Source organism: Aulonocara sp. 'chitande type north' Nkhata Bay, linkage group LG18, assembly GCF_057382095.1.
Source record: "Aulonocara sp. 'chitande type north' Nkhata Bay isolate Kocher_YH1m ecotype deep benthic linkage group LG18, A_spYH_male_GT1.1, whole genome shotgun sequence".
Taxonomy (NCBI): Eukaryota; Metazoa; Chordata; class Actinopteri; order Cichliformes; family Cichlidae; genus Aulonocara; species Aulonocara sp. 'chitande type north' Nkhata Bay.
In genome coordinates, this window is record NC_141361.1 from 11807135 (window position 1) to 11826648 (window position 19514).

Consider the following 19514-nt stretch of genomic DNA (forward strand, 5'->3'; position numbering starts at 1 on the left):
GCTTTAATTTTTTTAGCACCACATTTTTTTTCCAGCATTTTAATTATTTTAATGCACTTTATCACTTGGTAATTTTTGCAAGTTAGTTAATATTTAATTGGATATTAACTCATTTTCATATTTAAAGATGCGCTTTCAGAAAACTTTTACACAAAAGAATCAGTTCAACTGCAAATTCTCCATTTATTAGTGCATTAACAATTTTCGCATGTTTAGAAAGATTTATTTTGGAGATAGAAATCATTCTACACCTGCCCGATTAGACGTGAAGCAACTCTTTGGTAATTCACAAAAAAATGAAAAAGTCCAGTGCTTGAAATTTGATCATAAAGCTTTGATGCTGCTAAATAAAGAAACAGTCCAGCCTGAAATGAGCAGCATTAAATCCTAATCATTTCTCGAGATGCTGCTGAAGAAGCTTTAATGGGGTTTTTGCTTGCACAAAACTCGGATCTCATTTGAGGGTTTTTTTTTCCCCCCTCATCTTCCTTGGCGAGTTTTTATTTTGCAGTGGATTGAAAATTATAAATATGATCAAGTAGAATAATCTCGCCCACAAATCCCTGTTTGACTTTCAATTATAGCTTCAAGACCGATCGTGAGACATCGGTATGTGTGTAAATTTATCCAGGGATATGGTTAAATAATTGTTTGCTGTGCTGTTGTGGGTTCAGCTCCGGGACACGCCTGCTTCTGACATCCAGTTTCGTCTGGATCACGAGCGAAGGATGAGGGCGACAACGGAGGAACGGGAGGCCGTCGCTTCTCTGCCTCAGGTACGGTTATTCAGTCTGAACGCCTTCAGAGAATGAGCGCAGGAGCAGCGGCATCACTCTTTGCTGGGTTTTCTATCTTTGCTGGCTGAGCAGAATTTTAAGTGCACGACACCATCTGATGGGAAAGAAAGTTTCAGTATTTTTATTGATTGATTGAATAGTTTTAGACCAACACTGATGTGATACAGTCTTCAGTATGCGTTATCAATGAAACTGCTCTTCATTTGATTCAAGTTTGAGTTTAATTCTACTTAGCTTTGCAACAAAATTTGTTTTTGTTCATAATTTTGTCTTTTTTTCTTATGTTTTGTATTCTTGGTACTTTATGATTCATCCCCAACTGTCTCTTGGGTAATTTGATTCCAAATCATCAAATTTCTGACCATTTTCTGCTCAACTGTCACCAATTTACATATAAACTTCATGGTCCAGAGTTTGATGATATGTACTGATTGGTGTGAAATTTTAGCTTTATATATCAGATACTTTTTAAGATATAGTTTTTGAAAAATTTCCAACACACACACACAGATCTCAAAAACTATTGAACATAAAAACTTGAAGTTTTCACTGGCCTCTTTATTACCATCAAAATGAATCAGGATCCATAATCTGGCACATAATACATTTTCTTTTAAAAACAAGTTTGTGGATTGGCTGGTTAAAATGTGAAAAATTATTCCGATTTTTCAGTGCTGTAAAGCATTCTTGCAAAGCCTCATATTTGACGACACACTAAAGAAAAACTTCACACTGGAAAAGACGACTAGTGACAGTTTCTCAGGTGTATTTTACAATACCATAAAATAAAACATACGTTTTAGCATGCTGGAGTACAAAAACAAAGATATTAGTGGAAGGTCGAATCCAAATAAACAAAGATTTTATATGTATGTATGTATTTGATCTGTTTTGTTTATTTCACTATATGAATGGAGGTTTTTTTGCAGCAGGATGATGAGCGTTTACGTCTGGAGGCCCAGCGTGAGGGTCTGGAGCTGCAGGGCCTTCAGACTCACGAGGTGCCCTGGGCTCAGGAGAGAGCCATGCTGCAACAAGAGGTCCGCCTCTATAGACGCAACATCATCATCATCTACATGAAGCTCAGGTGGATCCTTATGCACTGGAGGCTCGGACGCAAGGAAGACTCTGGAGACGACGCGGTGCACCCAGAGGTGAGTCCGACAGGGGTTTTGTGGACTTACTTTTTACTTAAGCTTTTATCGATGAAATGATTCTCTTCATTTTTTGAGCGCTTTGACTCTTCATTGCACCAGAAACCAGACACAAGTGATGATGAAGCAAAGAAATAATTGTTAAAAAAAATAATAATTAGGGAATGAAAGGGAAAGGATCAAAGAGTTAAAGCAGGGAAAAAAAGTTTTTCTTCTTTTTTTTAACTTTTGCCCCGCAGCCAGCTGAGTCTGATGAATTTTTCAGTATTTTTCGCTTCACTCTCTTGTGGGGGACTTTGCACAGAATCCAGAAACAGTTGTTGGTTTTACCTTTTGCATCATCCATGAAGATGATCTGGTGCACAGAAGTCAGCATTTTGGATTCATTCCATTACTCTCATCATCCAGTGAGAATTAAAGGTAACCGTGGATATACTGAATAATAAATAAAGTTCCAGGAAGCTGTAGTTCAGTGCAGATATGCTGTCGGAGTAACCCAAATCTCTTAAAAATGCTGCAGATAAGGTGGGTTGTGGTTTAAGTCAATCATTAGGAACAACACGAGGAAAACGACAACAAACAAGTGACTCATCCTGATTCACTTCCAGCCCCGTGCCTCTTACTGGTGTGTACGTCCCACCTGCGATGGTTAATTGGTTGGCCGGCTGATTGAGCGACTCCATTAGTTGCTCACCTTGTTGATTCAGCGGTCGATGTTTTCCTTGTTATCTTCTCCTGCCCCTGGTTGATTAAACTCCTAATTTATAAGATTCATGTGTTTAGTTTTGTTTTTCTTAGATGAATACACTCACTGGATTACTCTATGCACCGCAGCCAGCAGCGATAACTTCTTTTCCTTTAATTTTCTCCTGATGGACAATTTATTTTCTTTCTTCGAATGAGCTGTTTTTGCATAATTCTGTGCTGCTGTTTCTAAATCCCTCGTTTTTTCTATCCTGACTCATCGAAGCCTAATTTGTGTACAGATGGTGGAGCAGCGAGTTACCAGCAGGTTTCTTTCTGTGTGTTTACATCGTCCTTATCTTACCTTGACCTTAAATCTTAATTAAACTTGATTTTTTTATATCCTTTAATCATCATAATACCCTCAAAGAGCTTTACAGTCCTTAGATTCAGAAACCGTAAAGCAAATTGATGCTTCTCACCTTTAAAAAACAAAAAAAGGTTGAAAAAAGAAAGAGCTGCTGAACTTATTTTGGTGTTTAGTCTGCAAAGGCTCAAGGCTGCTGAGACCATGTGTTTGAGATTGCGCTGGCTTTGTTGTTAGAATAACTTCAGTTTATTGACGCTAAACATGATCGGAGAGGAAAACTCTCCAATCACGTGGAGAGAATAATTAATCTACTCAAATTCAAGTAACTTCATTTATTCACAATTCTGTATTGAGAACATCTCATTTGCACATTGTCCTGTGTCAGGACACTTGAAACAAAAGCCATCCTAGTAAGAATAATAAATACACTCAAATTTACACCACCAATAGAAGATGGTGTAGTTGTGAATAAGTTTACTTTACTTTGAGCAAGTTTTACACAACTGTAAATCCTGGATGGGGTCAGCCTTCAATCAGAACATCCACCTGCAGGCTGGATAAGCCAAGGAATGAGTGTCCTCTAGCAAGACGGTGAACCTCAGATTGCCCTGATTGGTGAATGCAGGGTGTAGTGTGAACCATAAAAGGTTTAAATAGCATTAAAGAGCATTAAATATAATTTAAAAAGCATTAATATGGTATAAGTATAACACATGAAGAAATCAAATGAGTCAGCTTCAGTTGCTTCTGCTGTGTTTTTTCTGTCAGAGTGTCGAGAAACATTTGAAATATTTTGGATTTCTTTTGCTTGTTTCTTTTGGGTTTTTTGAGGATCTTCTGATTGATGCACTCCATAGACCTCAATGAATGATTTTTGCCTCTAGGCTGTTTCCCTGGAACAGAAAGCATAAAGAGCACTGAGCTCCTCTAACTGACAGGGAAGGCCATACTACACTTCTGTACAAGTCACACTGAGAAGGCTGTGATATGTAACGTCTAAAGCACAAAGCAGCAAGCACTCTATCCGCCTCTTAATCGTGCAGGGGCATTGTCATTTTAAGTGTGTACAGTCCAATGCCTCAAATACGGAAAGATCTGTAAGTGCACGCTGTTCCTTCTGCAAATGTTCTCCATGATTCCCTTCACTGCTGACCTCGGTCAGACGTATGTCTTTGCTGACATGCATGCAACGATATAGGACGAGCATTACACCACGCTCGATCATTTGTTTTGCTTTCTATCTGTTGCATCAAATTTATTAGAGTTACAGCCGAGACTTTTTGGAACAAGTTCAATAACATCGGTATCTGCGGCGTTACAAAGCTCCCATTTATTAAAAATGCCTTTTTTCCTTTTTTCGTTGGAGTTTTGCCTCACTGTCACCTGGTGATAAGGAGACGGCGACTTATTGTGTTTCAAAATTCTCCCAAGTGTCTCTTATCCTTGGAGCCCAGAGATTTTCATTTGAGGGCTTAGAGTTGTGGAGCTTTGACTGACTGAATTTCGAGGATGTTTTTCAGGTGGAAAATTAAGGAATTAAATGGGTGAAGGAGCAGATTATCCAGCTGTCAAAAAAGGGAAAAAATAATAATAATTTTTGCATAACTTAAGTGTGAGTTCATTTCCTCCAAAATAACCCAGACTGAATACGTGTGTGGTTTAAACTCACGGGTATGGATTTTGAGCAGGACTTGTTGTTCGTATTAGATAGCTCAGATGTGTTGGTGAAAGACTTGGGTGTGTCACTAGCTTCTGTCTGTTGCATGCTGGGAAAGGCTCAGCGATTGTGAGCCTGAAACAGAATGTGTTGGTACACAACAAAAAAACCCACAAACTAAGCGCACGAATGAAAACATGGCTTTTTGTTGCTCTATCATCTGTTCCAGTTTGAGAAGTTGGAGGGCTTCCCAGAGTTGGGAGTGATCATGGAGCAGGCGGAGGGGGAGTCAGACCGAGACGACAGACTGTGTTTACCACAGACTCCAGGGGACGTCCCCGACACCACACCCATCATCCCTCTGCCGTCACCTGACCGTCACCTGCAGCATCAAAGACAGGTACAGCGCCTCTTACAGCAGCTCCACTGTCACACACGCTTTATGAAATGTAAAAAGGCAAACACCGTTTTAGAGACACCTGTTCAGCTGCTCATTAACACGATTAGTTGATTAGCCAATCATATGGCAGCGACTTGGTCTTTCGTGTCATGTAGGCATGGTCAAGACAACCTGGTTTAGAAATCGACGAGTCTCGACTTCTGCTGCAACATTCAGATGGTGGAGTCAGAATTTACTGTAAACATGATGAAACCATCCTGGCTTGTATGAATAGATCAGGTTGCAAGTAGGGCTGTAAGGGTGTGGGGAATTTCTTTTGGCACACTTTGGACCCCAAAGTACCAACTGACCGTCATTTACCTGCCAGAGTTGACCTGAGTATCATGTCCATCCCTTCATGACCACAGTGTGCCCTGATCTCTATCCAGTTAGAGCCTCTTCCCATCTTGAATCCGACACTCATTGCAAATTCTCCCAAACTGAGCCCCAATAATGTTTTAATTTATTGCCATTTTAATCCGTGTGGATAAGATCGTCTTTTTCTGTTGCACGTTTAGGGCAAAGATCTGAAATTGAGTCATTCGTCTGGTGGAGTCTTTCTGGGCACTTTAAAGAGCAAAAGCTTGTTAATGCTCCCTCACATAATGACTCTCACTTACTGTGTTCAAAAGCATGAATTTGGCAACCTTATGAGTATAATATGAGCACAGCGTGCGTCAGAAATGTAATAAACTTGGATAGGATGTCAAGTTTGAGGCACGATGACTGTACGATGGTATTACTGAATGAAAAAAGGGCTTTGGCTGCAGTTCTACTACTATTTGTTTCAAGCTCCATCATCCTTAGTGCAGTTATGATAACACGGTTTCTTTGTTCTTTCTTCAGCACAGTTTTCTGGATGAATGAATTTATATTTTCAGAATGACCGTGAGCTCTAACACAAACAAAAAGGTTCAAAGCTGTGTTTAGTAAAACAGAGTGGAATACAGTAAGATGTAATGGAGACTTCAGTAACTGTAAAAAGAAAACACATCAAAAGTTATACCCTTTTTTTTTTTACTCTTTCATTGTGTGCAAATGAGTGTTTGGCAGATATTCATTGGAGCTGCTTGGCACAGTATGCAGATGGGAATTTTGACCTACATAACTGGTTAGAGACGGTAATTATTTTGGGTAAACCCAGTTTTATGCTTCTTGTTTATGCAAACATCAGGAGACAAAAGGAGCTTCCTTTTTTTGAGTTTCTAGATCTTTCATGTGATGAAATCTCCTTTCAGTACCTCAGCTGACCCCCCTTAAAGTAAAGAAAGCAGCTAGACATTTTGGGTCGAATGCATTATTAAGCAGCACTAAGTGCTCTACTTTGTCGTGTTTTGATTTTTCCCAGCATCTCAAAAATGGTGTGTACAATGATCTGACATTGTAGCTTCAGTATATGAACAAGCGTGCATAGTAGGTTAACGTGAGGGCAGAAATGCAGACTTGATATAGTAAGCATTTGCACACGTGCAGCAGAACAAGCACAGATCATAGGTCCTGCAGCCAGAGTGAGATATTAGTGACATAAGATTATTTTAAGATGTGAAAGGGTCATTCTCAGTTCTCAGTGACAACCGGAGAAGAAAGTAGGCAGATTGGTGATGAAGAAATCCTTCATTCCTTCGGGTACTGCAGTTGGCTGATATGATTGAAGTGCTTAAGCATATATGAATAGCCTACATACGGCAGATAAGTTCTGCAGTCGTTGTGAACTTTCATCACATTTCTGGTAGGGAGAGCTCCTCCTTTAATTAGACTAAGCAGTCTGTGAACGTGGTGTTTTTCCAGCAGCTGAATGTTGACGTCTAACCGTTGACTTCACAGCACTCAGATACTGACGTCACCGGTTTTGGCAACGACGTTTGAACCAGATTGTGGTTTTTGTGTTGCTGCTTAAACATGGGCAGGATCTTCCATTCACTCCACTTTCCTCAGTCATTCATACGAGGTTTAATCGCTGTTTCTGGTTGTTGATGCTGAGATTGATGCTAGAAATTCACTGCTGTTGCTAGCATAATACTAGCTTTAAATCACAATGGTAGATGATGTTGTAAAGTGGCTCATTGTGCTGTGACAACCTACATATTTAAGGGAAAGTAAAGAAATGCTTCATAGGAGCCGATTCATTTCTTTAAAACTTGGCCTGTGGTCCTCATTCTTTATATTAAACTCACTTGTAGAATTTGTTGTGTTTTATAGCGACTTCTGAGTGAAGGTGATTGCTCACTCTTGTAGTTATAGAAATGTGAGACCTGTGAAACCTTGATTGTTTTTATCCTGTGGCCTTACAAGCACAACAGGAGGCAGGCTGTAAAGGCAGAAAGGGAGTTTTACTTCAATAGTACAGGTTCAAGGTTACAAAAACAGGCAGACGGGGAGCACAGGGAGGATCAGGCTGAGGCAGAACCCAAAGTATGAGGAAAGGTTAAGAAAACAGAATGCTTGAAAGGTCAGGCATCAAGATAATCTACCAAAGGTGGAGGTGTATGTACTGAGGACTGGTGGGAGTGGCTGGTCTGAAGAAGCATAGGAGCAGGTCATAAGAAAACAAAACCCAGGCTGAATGATTTTTGCGACTGTGACGTCTGCTAGATATGAGCTCTTCTGGTGAAAGTGATATAAATGGCCAAATGGCCCCTTTGTTTTTAATCTTGTACGGGTGAAAATGTACTACTATGAAAACTGTAACAGCTGTGAAGGATATGAACACACAGGGAGTTAAAAGAGGGGAATAGAAAATAAATGATCGATGAATCTGAATCACAGGAAATCCACCAGCAGGCTAAGCCAATAGCAGCATAACTAAAAGCTGATCAGCCTTGATTAAATCAGACTCAGAATCAGTTCCAGGACTAACTTTACGTGTTATCAGAAAGGAAACTTTTATGTCTCATCCTAAAAGTAGAGAGGGATATCTGTGTCCTAAATCCAAACTGGGAGTTTGTTCCTGATAGCTGAAGGCTCTTCCTCCCATTCTACTTTTAGAAACTCCAGAAACCACAAGTAAGCCTGCAGTCTGAGAGGGAAGAGCCCTATTGGGAAAATATGATACTAGTAAGTCTTAACAATATGATGGAGTCGAGATCAAGATTTTAAATTCAGTTCTGGGGCTAATATGGGAAAAACATGTCAGGTTCTTTTCTCAGATCATTCATCATGTACTCCGTAGATGGGTTCTTCATTAAATTTGAACATTTTTTATTGTTTTACACTAAAAGCAACGGGAAAATTATGAGTTTACTGTGCAAGAAATTCTCTGACATGGCCCACTTAGGATCATATTGGGCTGCCTGTGGCTCATTAATTAAAATGAGTTTGACTTCTGTTATATAGAGTATGCTAGAAAGGTAAAAGCACAGCTATTTATATTCCTTTTATAATGAGAGCCTCAGTCTTTGGATACTTTTTTCCTCTTATCTTTGTTTTGGTATTATTTACCCTAAAAACATAAATAAAAAAATGAACTATAGAAGACTCAAGCAAACAATAGTTTGCAACTATTGCGCTCATGTTATGTTCTCAGATCTGGCAGCGCTGTATTGACACCTCGAGGTGATCAGACTCTTTTTGTGATTCACTGCCTCCTGCCAAGACCTGAAGCCTCTCCACAGCAGGACCACCAGAGGCAAACAGCTCTGCAAACACCTCTCTGAGCAGACAGCTCAGGCAAGCACCGCTGTTCGTTTCCCTGTGCTCGACTGGATGCTGCTGCTCATGTAGCCATGAGCCATACGAATCCGAATCCAGATCCTGGATGACGAAAGTTTTTGTTGCAGCCATAATTAGCGCATTGCTCAGAAGTTCTGAAGGAATTTTAAACAGTTTTTTATTCTCACCCAGCTTTCAGCTCTTTACTCGACGAGGTCAAGAAAAGGACAAGGATAGAAAAAAATAGAGTAGAATAGACAAGAAGAAAAGTAAAAATGATTTTATAAAACGCTCACAAAGCAGGTTCATCCCGAGGTGATTCAGAGAAAAAAGGACACGGGTTGAACGAATCACAGTTTTCAAGATAAGGATTCTGAGTGTGTTCGTTCACAGTTTGCCCAATGTGTGTTTCTGATGATTGTTTTGTCTACATCCTGTTCGTGCAGTTCGGCGAGACACGTCGAGTGCTGCAGGTCTTGCGGACGCTGCTGGAGGAGTTTCGAGAGGAGCTGCGGGAGGAGGAGGCGCGGCGATGCCAACTGCAGCAATCCTACGCCAATGACAAAGCCGCCTGGGAGGTCAAGTGGGCAGAGATGAAGTGCCATGTCGCCCAGGTACAGATGGCGTCTCAGCACCCACCTTTAAAGGGACAGGACACAATCTGCTTTTTTTTTTTTTGCCTTTTTGCACTCAGAGAAAACCTGTTTTGTTTTCCCTTTTTTCTACCTGTGAGCTCACTGCTCCTCTTTGGCCAGTTTTCTGATTTGAAAGTAAAGCGCTGGAATGAATAATAACTCTAAATAGTGTCTTAAACCATATCACATCTGACAAACAAACGAACATTCATAATCTCTCCTCACCGATTGAATTTAAAAAAAGAACCGCATCCAAGGAAATAATGATGAATCACACTCTTGGCACTGCACAATGGATATAATCTGTCTTTGCGCAAACTAATTAATTCAGCTTTGAGCCTAATTGTTCAGTGTGACTCTGTGCACATCTTACAGAACTGAAAACAGCTGTTAAAGCACTCATTCATATTCCTAATGAGATAGAAGTGCTTTGTACTTTGAAAGTATACCATCCTCATCTAAAAATGACATGGCTGTGTGTAACCTGATGTTTGTGTTGGTGTCATAAATGCTGAAGTCTGCTGATATAACAAACACATCCAGGTAGTTTTATTTGCTAAAGCATGCTTTCCTGCATCAGCACGAACTATTAAAAAGACCAGTTTTAGTAACGGACCGATGTATCTGATTAGTTTTGGCTAATCAAATGGCCCCAAAAAGAAAACTGCCCTGTGTGATAGCATGGCTGCTGTCTGGCAGAGCAATAAATAAAATGATGAGGAAGCCGTTTACACAGTGCTGTATGCTGTCTGAAACCGACTGTCTGACAATTTTAATGCCAGATTGTGGTGGATTAGCGAATCTGTAAGTGTAAATCTAGTGTGGATTATAGCAAAGACGCATGTGGCTCAGGTCTGCTAATGTCACAAGCCTCCTCAGTCTGCATGTCGGAGTACCTTGGCCCGAGATATTGAAGGGATCGTGTGTGTTAGCGTGTGAATGGGTGGATAAGGCTCGTAGTAAGAAAGCACTTGGACTGCTTTCTCACAAACTAATTGAGTAGAAAAGCATCATGTCAGTACCAGTCCATTTATCATTTTATATTTGCTGAATAATGAGACATCCCAATAGAAAATAAAATCTGCACCTCGCTAATAAAGTAATAAATAATTCTTCCAAAATTAAATTAGATTGTTTCCAGAAGTTAATCTTCGATAAAAGTCTTTGTAAATCTGTCTGTTAGGAGGATTATAGATGGTTAATACTCCTGGTTTAGCTCGAGGGCTAGAATCTGCCCAGCAACAACTCCAAATTTGGCCCATTGGACAGCTTTAAAAAAACGTATGGAGTGCATAGATTTTGAACTTTTAACTGTATTTTCATATTTTTTAACAGCTTTTTGCATTAGTAAAGACCCCCATCTTATAGTGGAATCCATACTACCCAAAAATACAAGGACATTTTCTGTTACCTTTACACGTTTATCATGTAGCTTCACTGATATGACCCACTTCACATCAAAGTGGCCCGTATGTAGCCCACGATGTAAAACGAGTTTGGCAACCCTGATCTAAACCAGTCACTTCCTTAGAGGAGGTAATTAGTGTTTTATAAAAATGTAAAGGTTTGTTATAAAAGCACTTTTAAAACCAGCTGATTGGTGAGCCACATATTTTCTTTATGACTTGGTGGAGGGCAGAAGCTAAAAGAGCGAGTAATGGACCTACCCCTCTAAAGCAGGGGTCCCCAATCCCAGTCCACGGGGGCCGGTGCCCCTGCAGGTTTTAGATCTCACCCTGGGTCAACACACCTGAATCACATGATTAGTTCATTACCAGGCCTCTGGAGAACTTCAAGACATGTTAAGAAGGTTATTTATCCATTGACATCAGCTGTGGTGGGACAAGGACACATCTAAAACCTGCAGGGACACCGGCCCTCGTGGACTGGGATTGGGACCCCTGCTCTAAAGCCACGAGTATCGTTTTAATCCGTGTGTTTTTGTGAGGTTTTGAGACCCCTATAGCATCAGTGTCATTTTCTTTTCCTTGGAAAACCTGAACAAATTGCACAACAAATTTTTAAGCAATAAATTACACAAAACTGCTGGCTGTAGCAAAAAAAGATCTAAATTAAAACTCATATTTGCAAACTGATATTTTTTTTCTTTTTCATTTGTCAGAAGATTCAGTAAAAACTCAAGTTTCAAGAAATTATAATTTTTTGGGTATTATTTCATGGTTCAAACTTTATAGGGTTTAAAAAGGGAAACGTTTGAGGTATACGTATCTAGATCGATGGCTTACTCTTCTGATGTCATTTTTCAAAACTCCCCTCACAGTCTGGCGGTCTAATTAAGATACCTGTTGTTTGATTCCCTCCCAGCTCCCATCTGTAGGCTCAGAGGAGATAATTAGTCATCAATCACTCCTAAATTTTGTTGTAACAGATTCAAAGGAATTCAATTCAATTCAATTTTATTTATATAGCGCCAAATCACAACAAAAGTCGCCTCAAGGCGCTTCATAGATACAGAGAAAAACCCAACAATCATATGACCCCCTATGAGCAAGCACTTTGGCGACAGTGGGAAGGAAAAACTCCCTTTTAACAGGAAGAAACCTCCGGCAGAACCAGGCTCAGGGAGGGGCGGCCATCTGCTGCGACCGGTTGGGGTGAGAGAAGGAAGACAGGATAAAGACATGCTGTGGAAGAGAGACAGAGGTTAATAACAGATATGATTCAATGCAGAGAGGTCTATTAATACATAGTGAGTGAGAAAGGTGACTGGAAAGGAAAAACTCAATGCATCATGGGAATCCCCCGGCAGCCTACATCTATTGCAGCATAACAAAGGGAGGATTCAGGGTCACCTGGTCCAGCCCTAACTATATGCTTTAGAAAAAAGGAAAGTTTTAAGCCTAATCTTAAAAGTAGAGATAGTGTCTGTCTCCTGAATCCAAACTGGAAGCTGGTTCCACAGAAGAGGGGCCTGAAAACTGAAGGCTCTCCCTCCCATTCTACTTTTAAATACTCTAGGAACAACAAGTAGGCCTGCAGAGCGAGAGCGGAGCGCTCTAATAGGGTGATATGGTACTACAAGGTCATTAAGATAAGATGGGGCCTGATTATTTAAGACCTTGTATGTGAGGAGCAGGATTTTGAATTCAATTCTGGATTTAACAGGAAGCCAATGAAGGGAAGCCAAAACAGGAGAAATATGCTCTCTCTTTCTAGTCCCTGTCAGGACTCTTGCTGCAGCATTTTGGATTAGCTGAAGGCTTTTCAGTGAGTTTTTTGGACATCCTGATAATAATGAATTACAGTAGTCCAGCCTGGAAGTAATAAATGCATGAACTAGTTTTTCAGCGTCACTCTGAGACAGGATATTTCTAATTTTAGAGATGTTGCGCAAATGGAAGAAAGCAGTCTTACATATTTGTTTAATATGTGCGTTGAAGGACATGTCCTGGTCAAAAATGACTCCAAGGTTCCTCACCGCGTTACTGGAGGCCAAGGTAATGCCATCCAGAGTAAGAATCTGATTAGATACCATATTTCTAAGATTTTCAGGGCCGAGTACAATAACCTCAGTTTTATCTGAATTAAGAAGCAGAAAGTTAGCGGCCATCCAGGTCTTTATGTCTTTAAGACATTCCTGCAGTTTAACTAATTGGTGTGTGTTATCTGGCTTCATGGACAGATAGAGCTGGGTGTCATCTGCATAGCAGTGAAAATGTATGCTATGTCTTCTAATGATACTGCCTAAGGGAAGCATGTATAATGTAAACAGAATTGGTCCTAGCACTGAACCCTGTGGAACTCCATAATTAACCTCAGTGTGTGAAGAGGACTCTCCATTTACATGCACGAATTGGAGTCTATTAGATAGATATGATACAAACCACTGCAGCGCAGTACTTGTAATACCTACAGCATGTTCTAATCGCTCTAATAGGATATTATGATCAACAGTATCGAACGCTGCACTGAGGTCTAGCAGGACAAGCACAGAGATGAGTCCACTGTCAGAGGCCATAAGAAGATCATTTGTAACCTTCACTAAAGCTGTTTCTGTACTGTGCTGAGCTCTGAAACCTGACTGAAACTCTTCAAATAAACCATTCCTCTGCAGATGATCTGTTAGCTGTTTGACAACTACTCTTTCAAGGATTTTTGATATGAAAGGAAGGTTGGAGATTGGCCTATAATTAGCTAAGACTGCTGGGTCTAGAGATGGCTTTTTGAGTAAAGGTTTAACTACAGCCAGCTTGAAGGCCTGTGGTACATAGCCGATTATTAGAGATAGGTTGATCATATTTAAGATCGAAGAATTAATTAATGGCAGGACTTCTTTGAGCAGTTTTGTAGGAATGGGGTCTAAAAGACACGTTGATGGTTTGGAGGAAGTAATTATTGAAGTTAACTCAGAAAGATCAATTGGAGAAAAAGAGTCTAACTTAATATCAATGGTACTAAGAGTAGCTGTAGATAATATTACATCTGTGGGATGATTATTGGTAATTTTTTCTCTAATGATAAAAATTTTATTTGTGAAGAAGTTCATGAAGTCATTACTAGTTAACGTTAAAGGGATGGTTGGCTCAAAAGAGCTCTGACTTTTTGTCAGCCTGGCTACAGTGCTGAAGAGAAACCTAGGGTTGTTCTTATTTTCTTCAATCAGTGATGAATAGTAAGATGTTCTGGCTTTGCGGAGGGCTTTCTTATAAAGCAGCAAACTATTTCTCCAGGCTAAATGATGATCCTCTAGATTTGTGACACGCCATTTCCTCTCCAGATTACGAGTCATCTGCTTTAGGGTACGTGTTTCAGAATTATACCACGGAGTCAGGTACTTCTGATTTGAGGCCTTAGTTTTCACAGGAGCTACAGTATCCAGAGTCGTACGTAGTGAGGAGGTGAAATTATTAACAAGATAATCGACCTCTGTTGGGGTAGCGTTCAGATAGCTGCTTTGCTCTGTGTTGGTACAGGGCATTGGAGATGATAACAGTGGGTGGATTATATTCTTAAACTTAGTTACAGTGCTTTCAGAAAGACATCTACTTTGATAAAGTCTACTCTTCACCGCTGTGTAATCAATTATTGTAAAAGTAAATGTTATCAGGAAATGATCAGACAGGAGAGGGTTTTCAGGAAACACTGTTAAATGTTCAGTTTCTATGCCATATGTTAAAACAAGATCTAGAGTGTGATTAAAGTGGTGGGGGAACTCTGCTGCAACAAATCTGTCATTTTGAAAAGCAGTTCTCTGACTGAAGTGTCGGGATTGTGTTCACAGCGTGTTTCTAAGAAAAACTGTTATTAAAGGTCAAACATAATTAAATCGTTTAAATCTCACATGAGGCGAAATAAACAGCAACTTTATTCTGAGAAGCAGCACATTTGTTTGGCAGCGTTTGCTGAGTGTGTTTTCTTTGCGTGCGTCTCTGTGGGTACCTCGCTGTCGCCGCGCGGGAAATCTAAAACTTTCTTTCCCGTTGAGAATCGAACCGGGTCCTGAATGTCCTCTCTGACCACTTTGCTGAGAGCTAAAAATTTGAAACCCTTGGTGGGTGGAGAAGTGTCTCTTATCAGCCTGAGCTGATTTTTTTTTTTTAAAGGAAACTGCAGCTTTGGGAACCAATTAAGAGGCTCGAGTCAAAGGAGGAAGATTATCTTTTTAACTCTTGTGCTTTTAATCTGTAAATCTCTTACACGGTTCAATCCTTCCACAGAGGAGAGGTCGCTGAAGGCCACAGTGGGAACTAATGTACTTATTTGCTCTGATAACTGTGCAGAGTTCTTTACTTGCTTCACTTATTAGGACTTTAGAAATATACTTCTCATTCAGGATTATTATACAGCCCAGTAGACCAGAGTCGAATTGGAAATTGCTCTCACCTGTGGACATAACCAGTGATTATGTTATTGCTTACGCTGCCTCCTGTTTCATGCTCTGGTCTGGCCACCTGCTCGCCCCTACAGAGCTGCCTGTATTAATAATACCGCAGAGTCTGACTTATAGAATTCATTCAGCAGCTCTAAGTGTACTCATCGTCTCCTCCGGTGTCAAATTAGGCAGGTTTAAAACAGATAAAAAGCCTACAAGGCAAATATTTGTGAATGAGAGAACGGAAGCTCGTGTTTGAGGAGGTCCGTGTGCACGACTCTCCTGCTGCAGACTCTACTTTGTACCATTATGTCTTGGAATGAAAGCATGTCTGAAGACTACAAAGCTCCGCTCTGCAGAAAGAGAAGCTTCCCTCTCGTTGTTCTGCAGCTTTGAAGAATCTGCAGAATGCCTGATTCCCTTCTTCTTCCTCCCCCCCCTCCCCGCTATTGTGTGGTTAGACATATAAATTCAGGTTTGAACTGTCTCTGCCTGCTGCAGAATAACCGCTTCGTCATCCTCTCTTGTCATTTCTCTGTGTACAGCAGAGATTCAATTCATTTTAATTAATTTGAACTGGTTTTAAGTTGGGAAAAAGTCACCTAGCAGCAAGAAGGTCCTTGGTTCAGATCCAGGTGTGGTGTTTGCTTGTTCCACCTTGTTCCTATGTGGGTTTTCTCCGGCTACTTTAGGTTAGATAGCAATTCTAAATTGAAATTAAGTGTGAAGGTGAGAGTGACTGATTGATTGGACCCCCCTCAGACCTGTGACCTGTCCGGGGGATACCCCCACCTCTCGATCCGTGACAGCTGGGTTAGGCTCCAGCCTCACCTGGGCAATAAAGTGGATGGTTTTTATCGCTTATCGTGCCATTTTACCCTTTTATTTGGCCCTTAAGTTATAAAAGAAGATCATTCTCACCTGCATGTCTGCACAGTAATTGTGTAACGATAAAGAGTTCAGCGTGAAAAGTGGGAAGAGTTGGACCGGCACAAGAACCGTGCTGCTTTGTTGTGTTGATTAGGTGAGTGAGCAGCAATGCTTTGGAGAAGGACCCAGAGCCGCAGTGCAGTGAGAGAAAAGTGAAAAGCCTTCTGCTACTTTTAATTTTCTCTCTGCCTCGTCCTTTTTTTTAACTTCTGTGTTTGGTGACTTTCACCCTCAGTTCAGCAGAACTTTGATAACAGGCTGTTGAATACTGCTACAGCCTGAGTAAACGGACAAAACACAAGGAATATAAAGTTAGAGAAGACTGTCGTCAGTTTTTTTTGATACATACAAGAGTAAAATGTTTCTAGGAAGCACTGAAAATATGATAATATAGTTGTTTTGTTTAATTTTATTTATTTTTGTCCTGTAGGAAGATGTGGTAAAGAGTTCTTAATTAGCTTTTGTTTCGTTTTTTTTTTTTTTCCAATTTGAAATGCACTGAGCTCTGAGCTCTCAGGATCAACCTACATTCCCTATCTTTTCAGTTTTATTCTAAGCTAAGCAAACCGTCTTCTGGCTACAAGTATGTATAATAGAAGCCTGAAAGTGATATTGATTCTCTTAAATTTCCCAAAGGTTTTTATCGACTACTCTTTTATTTCTTCAAGCTGCTCTTTGAACCAACGTCATGCCTAAAATCTTCCTTTGTTGATTAGGATTCAAACAAAAATTTGCATTGTAAAAGTTTTCTCTTACTTATTAAAGACTACAGCGTCTGTTTACATCTTCATCTAACACGTATGCTGCTGCTGGCATAACACTGTGATTTTCAGCATTGCAAAATGACACCGATCAGTCCCAGTGAGCCGTTTAATTGTTGGCTCGTCCGCACGTGTCGATCATTCGTAGTGTGAGAGTGAGCGTTTGTTTCAGCCAACGCCTTTTCATTCGTTTTTCTGTTCTGTTTTGACATTGATTTATTATTTTGTGGTTTGGTGACCTGCTTGGCTGCACTCACGTTTGTATGTTACTGAACTGACAGAAAGTTTGGAAGAAGATCTTTTAATTGTCTGAAAACTTTCTATTTACAAATGTTGTGCTCTAAAATTAAAGCAGTCTTTCACAGAAATTACAAAACAGTAGGATGGTTTTGTAATAAGTGTTTTGCCTTCATGTTAATAACGTTAAAGCCAAATTAAACAGAAATGCTATCAAAAATGTAACAGCAAACTGCCACTGCAGAGACTTTTACTATTCTCTGGTATTTTCTCTTTTTCTGTGTTTTTTATTTATCGTCTCTTTTCAATATTTGTGTCTCATCTTCGACCAGCTGGAGGAGGAGGAGCAAGGTAAGGTGCGAGGTGAAGCGCAGGGAGGCGAAGGGGAGCCAGCTGCAGACACCGAGTGGGCCCTGAAGCTGGAGCGCGAGGAGCATCGTCGTCTGCTTGCCGAGAGCCACAACACGTCGCTGGATCTGCGCTGGAAGCTGCAGCACGGAGAGAAGAGGTGGAACCGGGAGAGGGTCGATCTCCTGGAGCACTTCGACAGGGAGCGGCAGGAGTGGGACAGCAGTATGCGGGAGCTCCACCGGAAGATGGAGAGGGTGAGAGAAGGGCAGGAGTAAAAACAGACAGAATAGTAGTGGTAATAATGGCAAAGAAGGAAAGATTTGGCAAGATTTGACTCAATCTGAGGTCTTTGCTGTAATGTAATCATTGGAATCATCTGTTTACAAGGTTTGAAATTAACTTTAAACTGGACTACAATTTCCCAAAATAAATGTGAAGATTTACAGCTCCATGACAACTTCAGCAGCTCCTCCTGCTGAACGTTATCAAGAAACAACAGTAGAAGTTGCAGGTTTCATTCTGGGATCGAACTTTCCTGATAACTGATCAGCAGTTCAGTTTATTGACCAGTAAGTAAGTTAAAAGAAAACTCAGACATTTCAATTCTTAACTCTTACAAATAGCCAAAACATTTTTCACAGTTAATGCCATTTTATAGACGTGTTTTCTCTTGTTCACAGGCAAAAAAACAAAATATTCCTTTTATACATTGATATAAAACAGAGAAAAGCTTTAAATCTTCATATTTGAGAGACGGTCTTGTATCATTTTTTTTGTAGCACGTCGTCACGTTACTGCTTTCTGTGCTTTGACATAGAAAACATGAAGCAATTTTGTTTTTTTATAATTTTGCCATATTTTTATATTATGATCATTGCATTCATCCGAGTCCTGGCATTTCTGCTAGACAGAAGTTCTTAAAGTTTATCTGAGTTGCCTAATATCCCTCTTTTGTGAGGGAGACTAGGCAAAGATGGCAGCGTATAATCTTTATTTAATCTCTGTGAGCTCTGAATGTCTTTTGCATGAGTCTTAGACCTGAGACATCGGAGATAAAGAGGGAAAAACTAAAGCTATTTAAAACTTTTTAGAAATAAAGTTTTAAGGGGAGACAATCAACAAAATTATAGCTAATAGATTTTTTTATGCATTTCTTTTGCTGCATCAGTGTTTTAATAAAGGAATGAGAGAAAGAAACCCAGACAAAGGACTCAGGGCAATTATAGTAGATGCAATAATTGAGCATAACTGAATAATTTATGTCCTTTGTGCGATTTAATTAGACGAGCTGTAGCATTGCACTTTTTGCGTTTTGATGTTCAGGGCAGGAAGTAGAACTACACACTGATTAATATGATGTGTGTGTGAGCGTATTATCATTCAGACCAGGGGACAGGAATACACCTCTCTGAATATAGTTTACGCTTTCCAGCTCAGAGAGGGGGAAAAAACTGCTGATGCACCTCTGAATGGAGATGCAGAGCAGGAGGTGGAAATGCATTATTCAGCAATGTTGCAGGAAACTATAAAGCACAGGTCATCCACTGAACTGCTCAGACTGGCAGGCTGAAAGTGAATGAGTAATGTGGCTGTTCTTCCTTAAACTTCAAGCCAGGAACAAGGTGCTTAACCTCAAGTGCTGCAGGTGGATTACTGTGCGAGTGACATTGGAGTAACAGAGCACAAGAATATAGCGCGTGTGTGGTAAAAGCCTCCTCTGCTTAACAGAAATGGATAATAAATTAAAAAAAAGAGAGAGGTGGAGATATGTTCTGGAAAGAAGAGGAGTGATCAGAGAATACATGGTTGTGAATGAGAAGAACAGATGGAGATGTACATGTGCAAGGAGCAGAGGTAGTGAAGGCGGTAAGGAGCGTTGGTGTGACAGAGGGATGCTAGGGACAGGGTGAGAGGGAAGTGACCCCTAAAAGGAGCAGAAGAAGCTAAATTAAAGGATAGATACACTTTAATGGGAATTCCCATTTTGGAGCCTCGATTTAGGCATCATAGCATCACCA

At 40.3% G+C, this 19514-nt stretch overlaps 1 protein-coding gene across 7 annotated transcripts in view; it reads left to right on the plus strand.

Moving 5' to 3' along the window:
* Positions 1 to 19514, plus strand: part of mtcl1 (microtubule crosslinking factor 1) — an 83348-nt gene that overhangs the window by 48068 nt on the left and 15766 nt on the right. For 5 of the 7 annotated variants that reach the window (XM_086272083.1, XM_086272084.1, XM_086272085.1 and 2 more), the window contains 5 exons: positions 675 to 776; positions 1727 to 1951; positions 4892 to 5062; positions 9196 to 9363; positions 17478 to 17750. In XM_086272083.1, coding sequence (XP_086128209.1) covers positions 675 to 776; positions 1727 to 1951; positions 4892 to 5062; positions 9196 to 9363; positions 17478 to 17750 — 939 coding nt within the window. The remainder of the gene's footprint in view (positions 1 to 674; positions 777 to 1726; positions 1952 to 4891; positions 5063 to 9195; positions 9364 to 17477; positions 17751 to 19514) is intronic. The other 2 variants (XM_086272080.1, XM_086272082.1) reach the window with 1 other exon arrangement.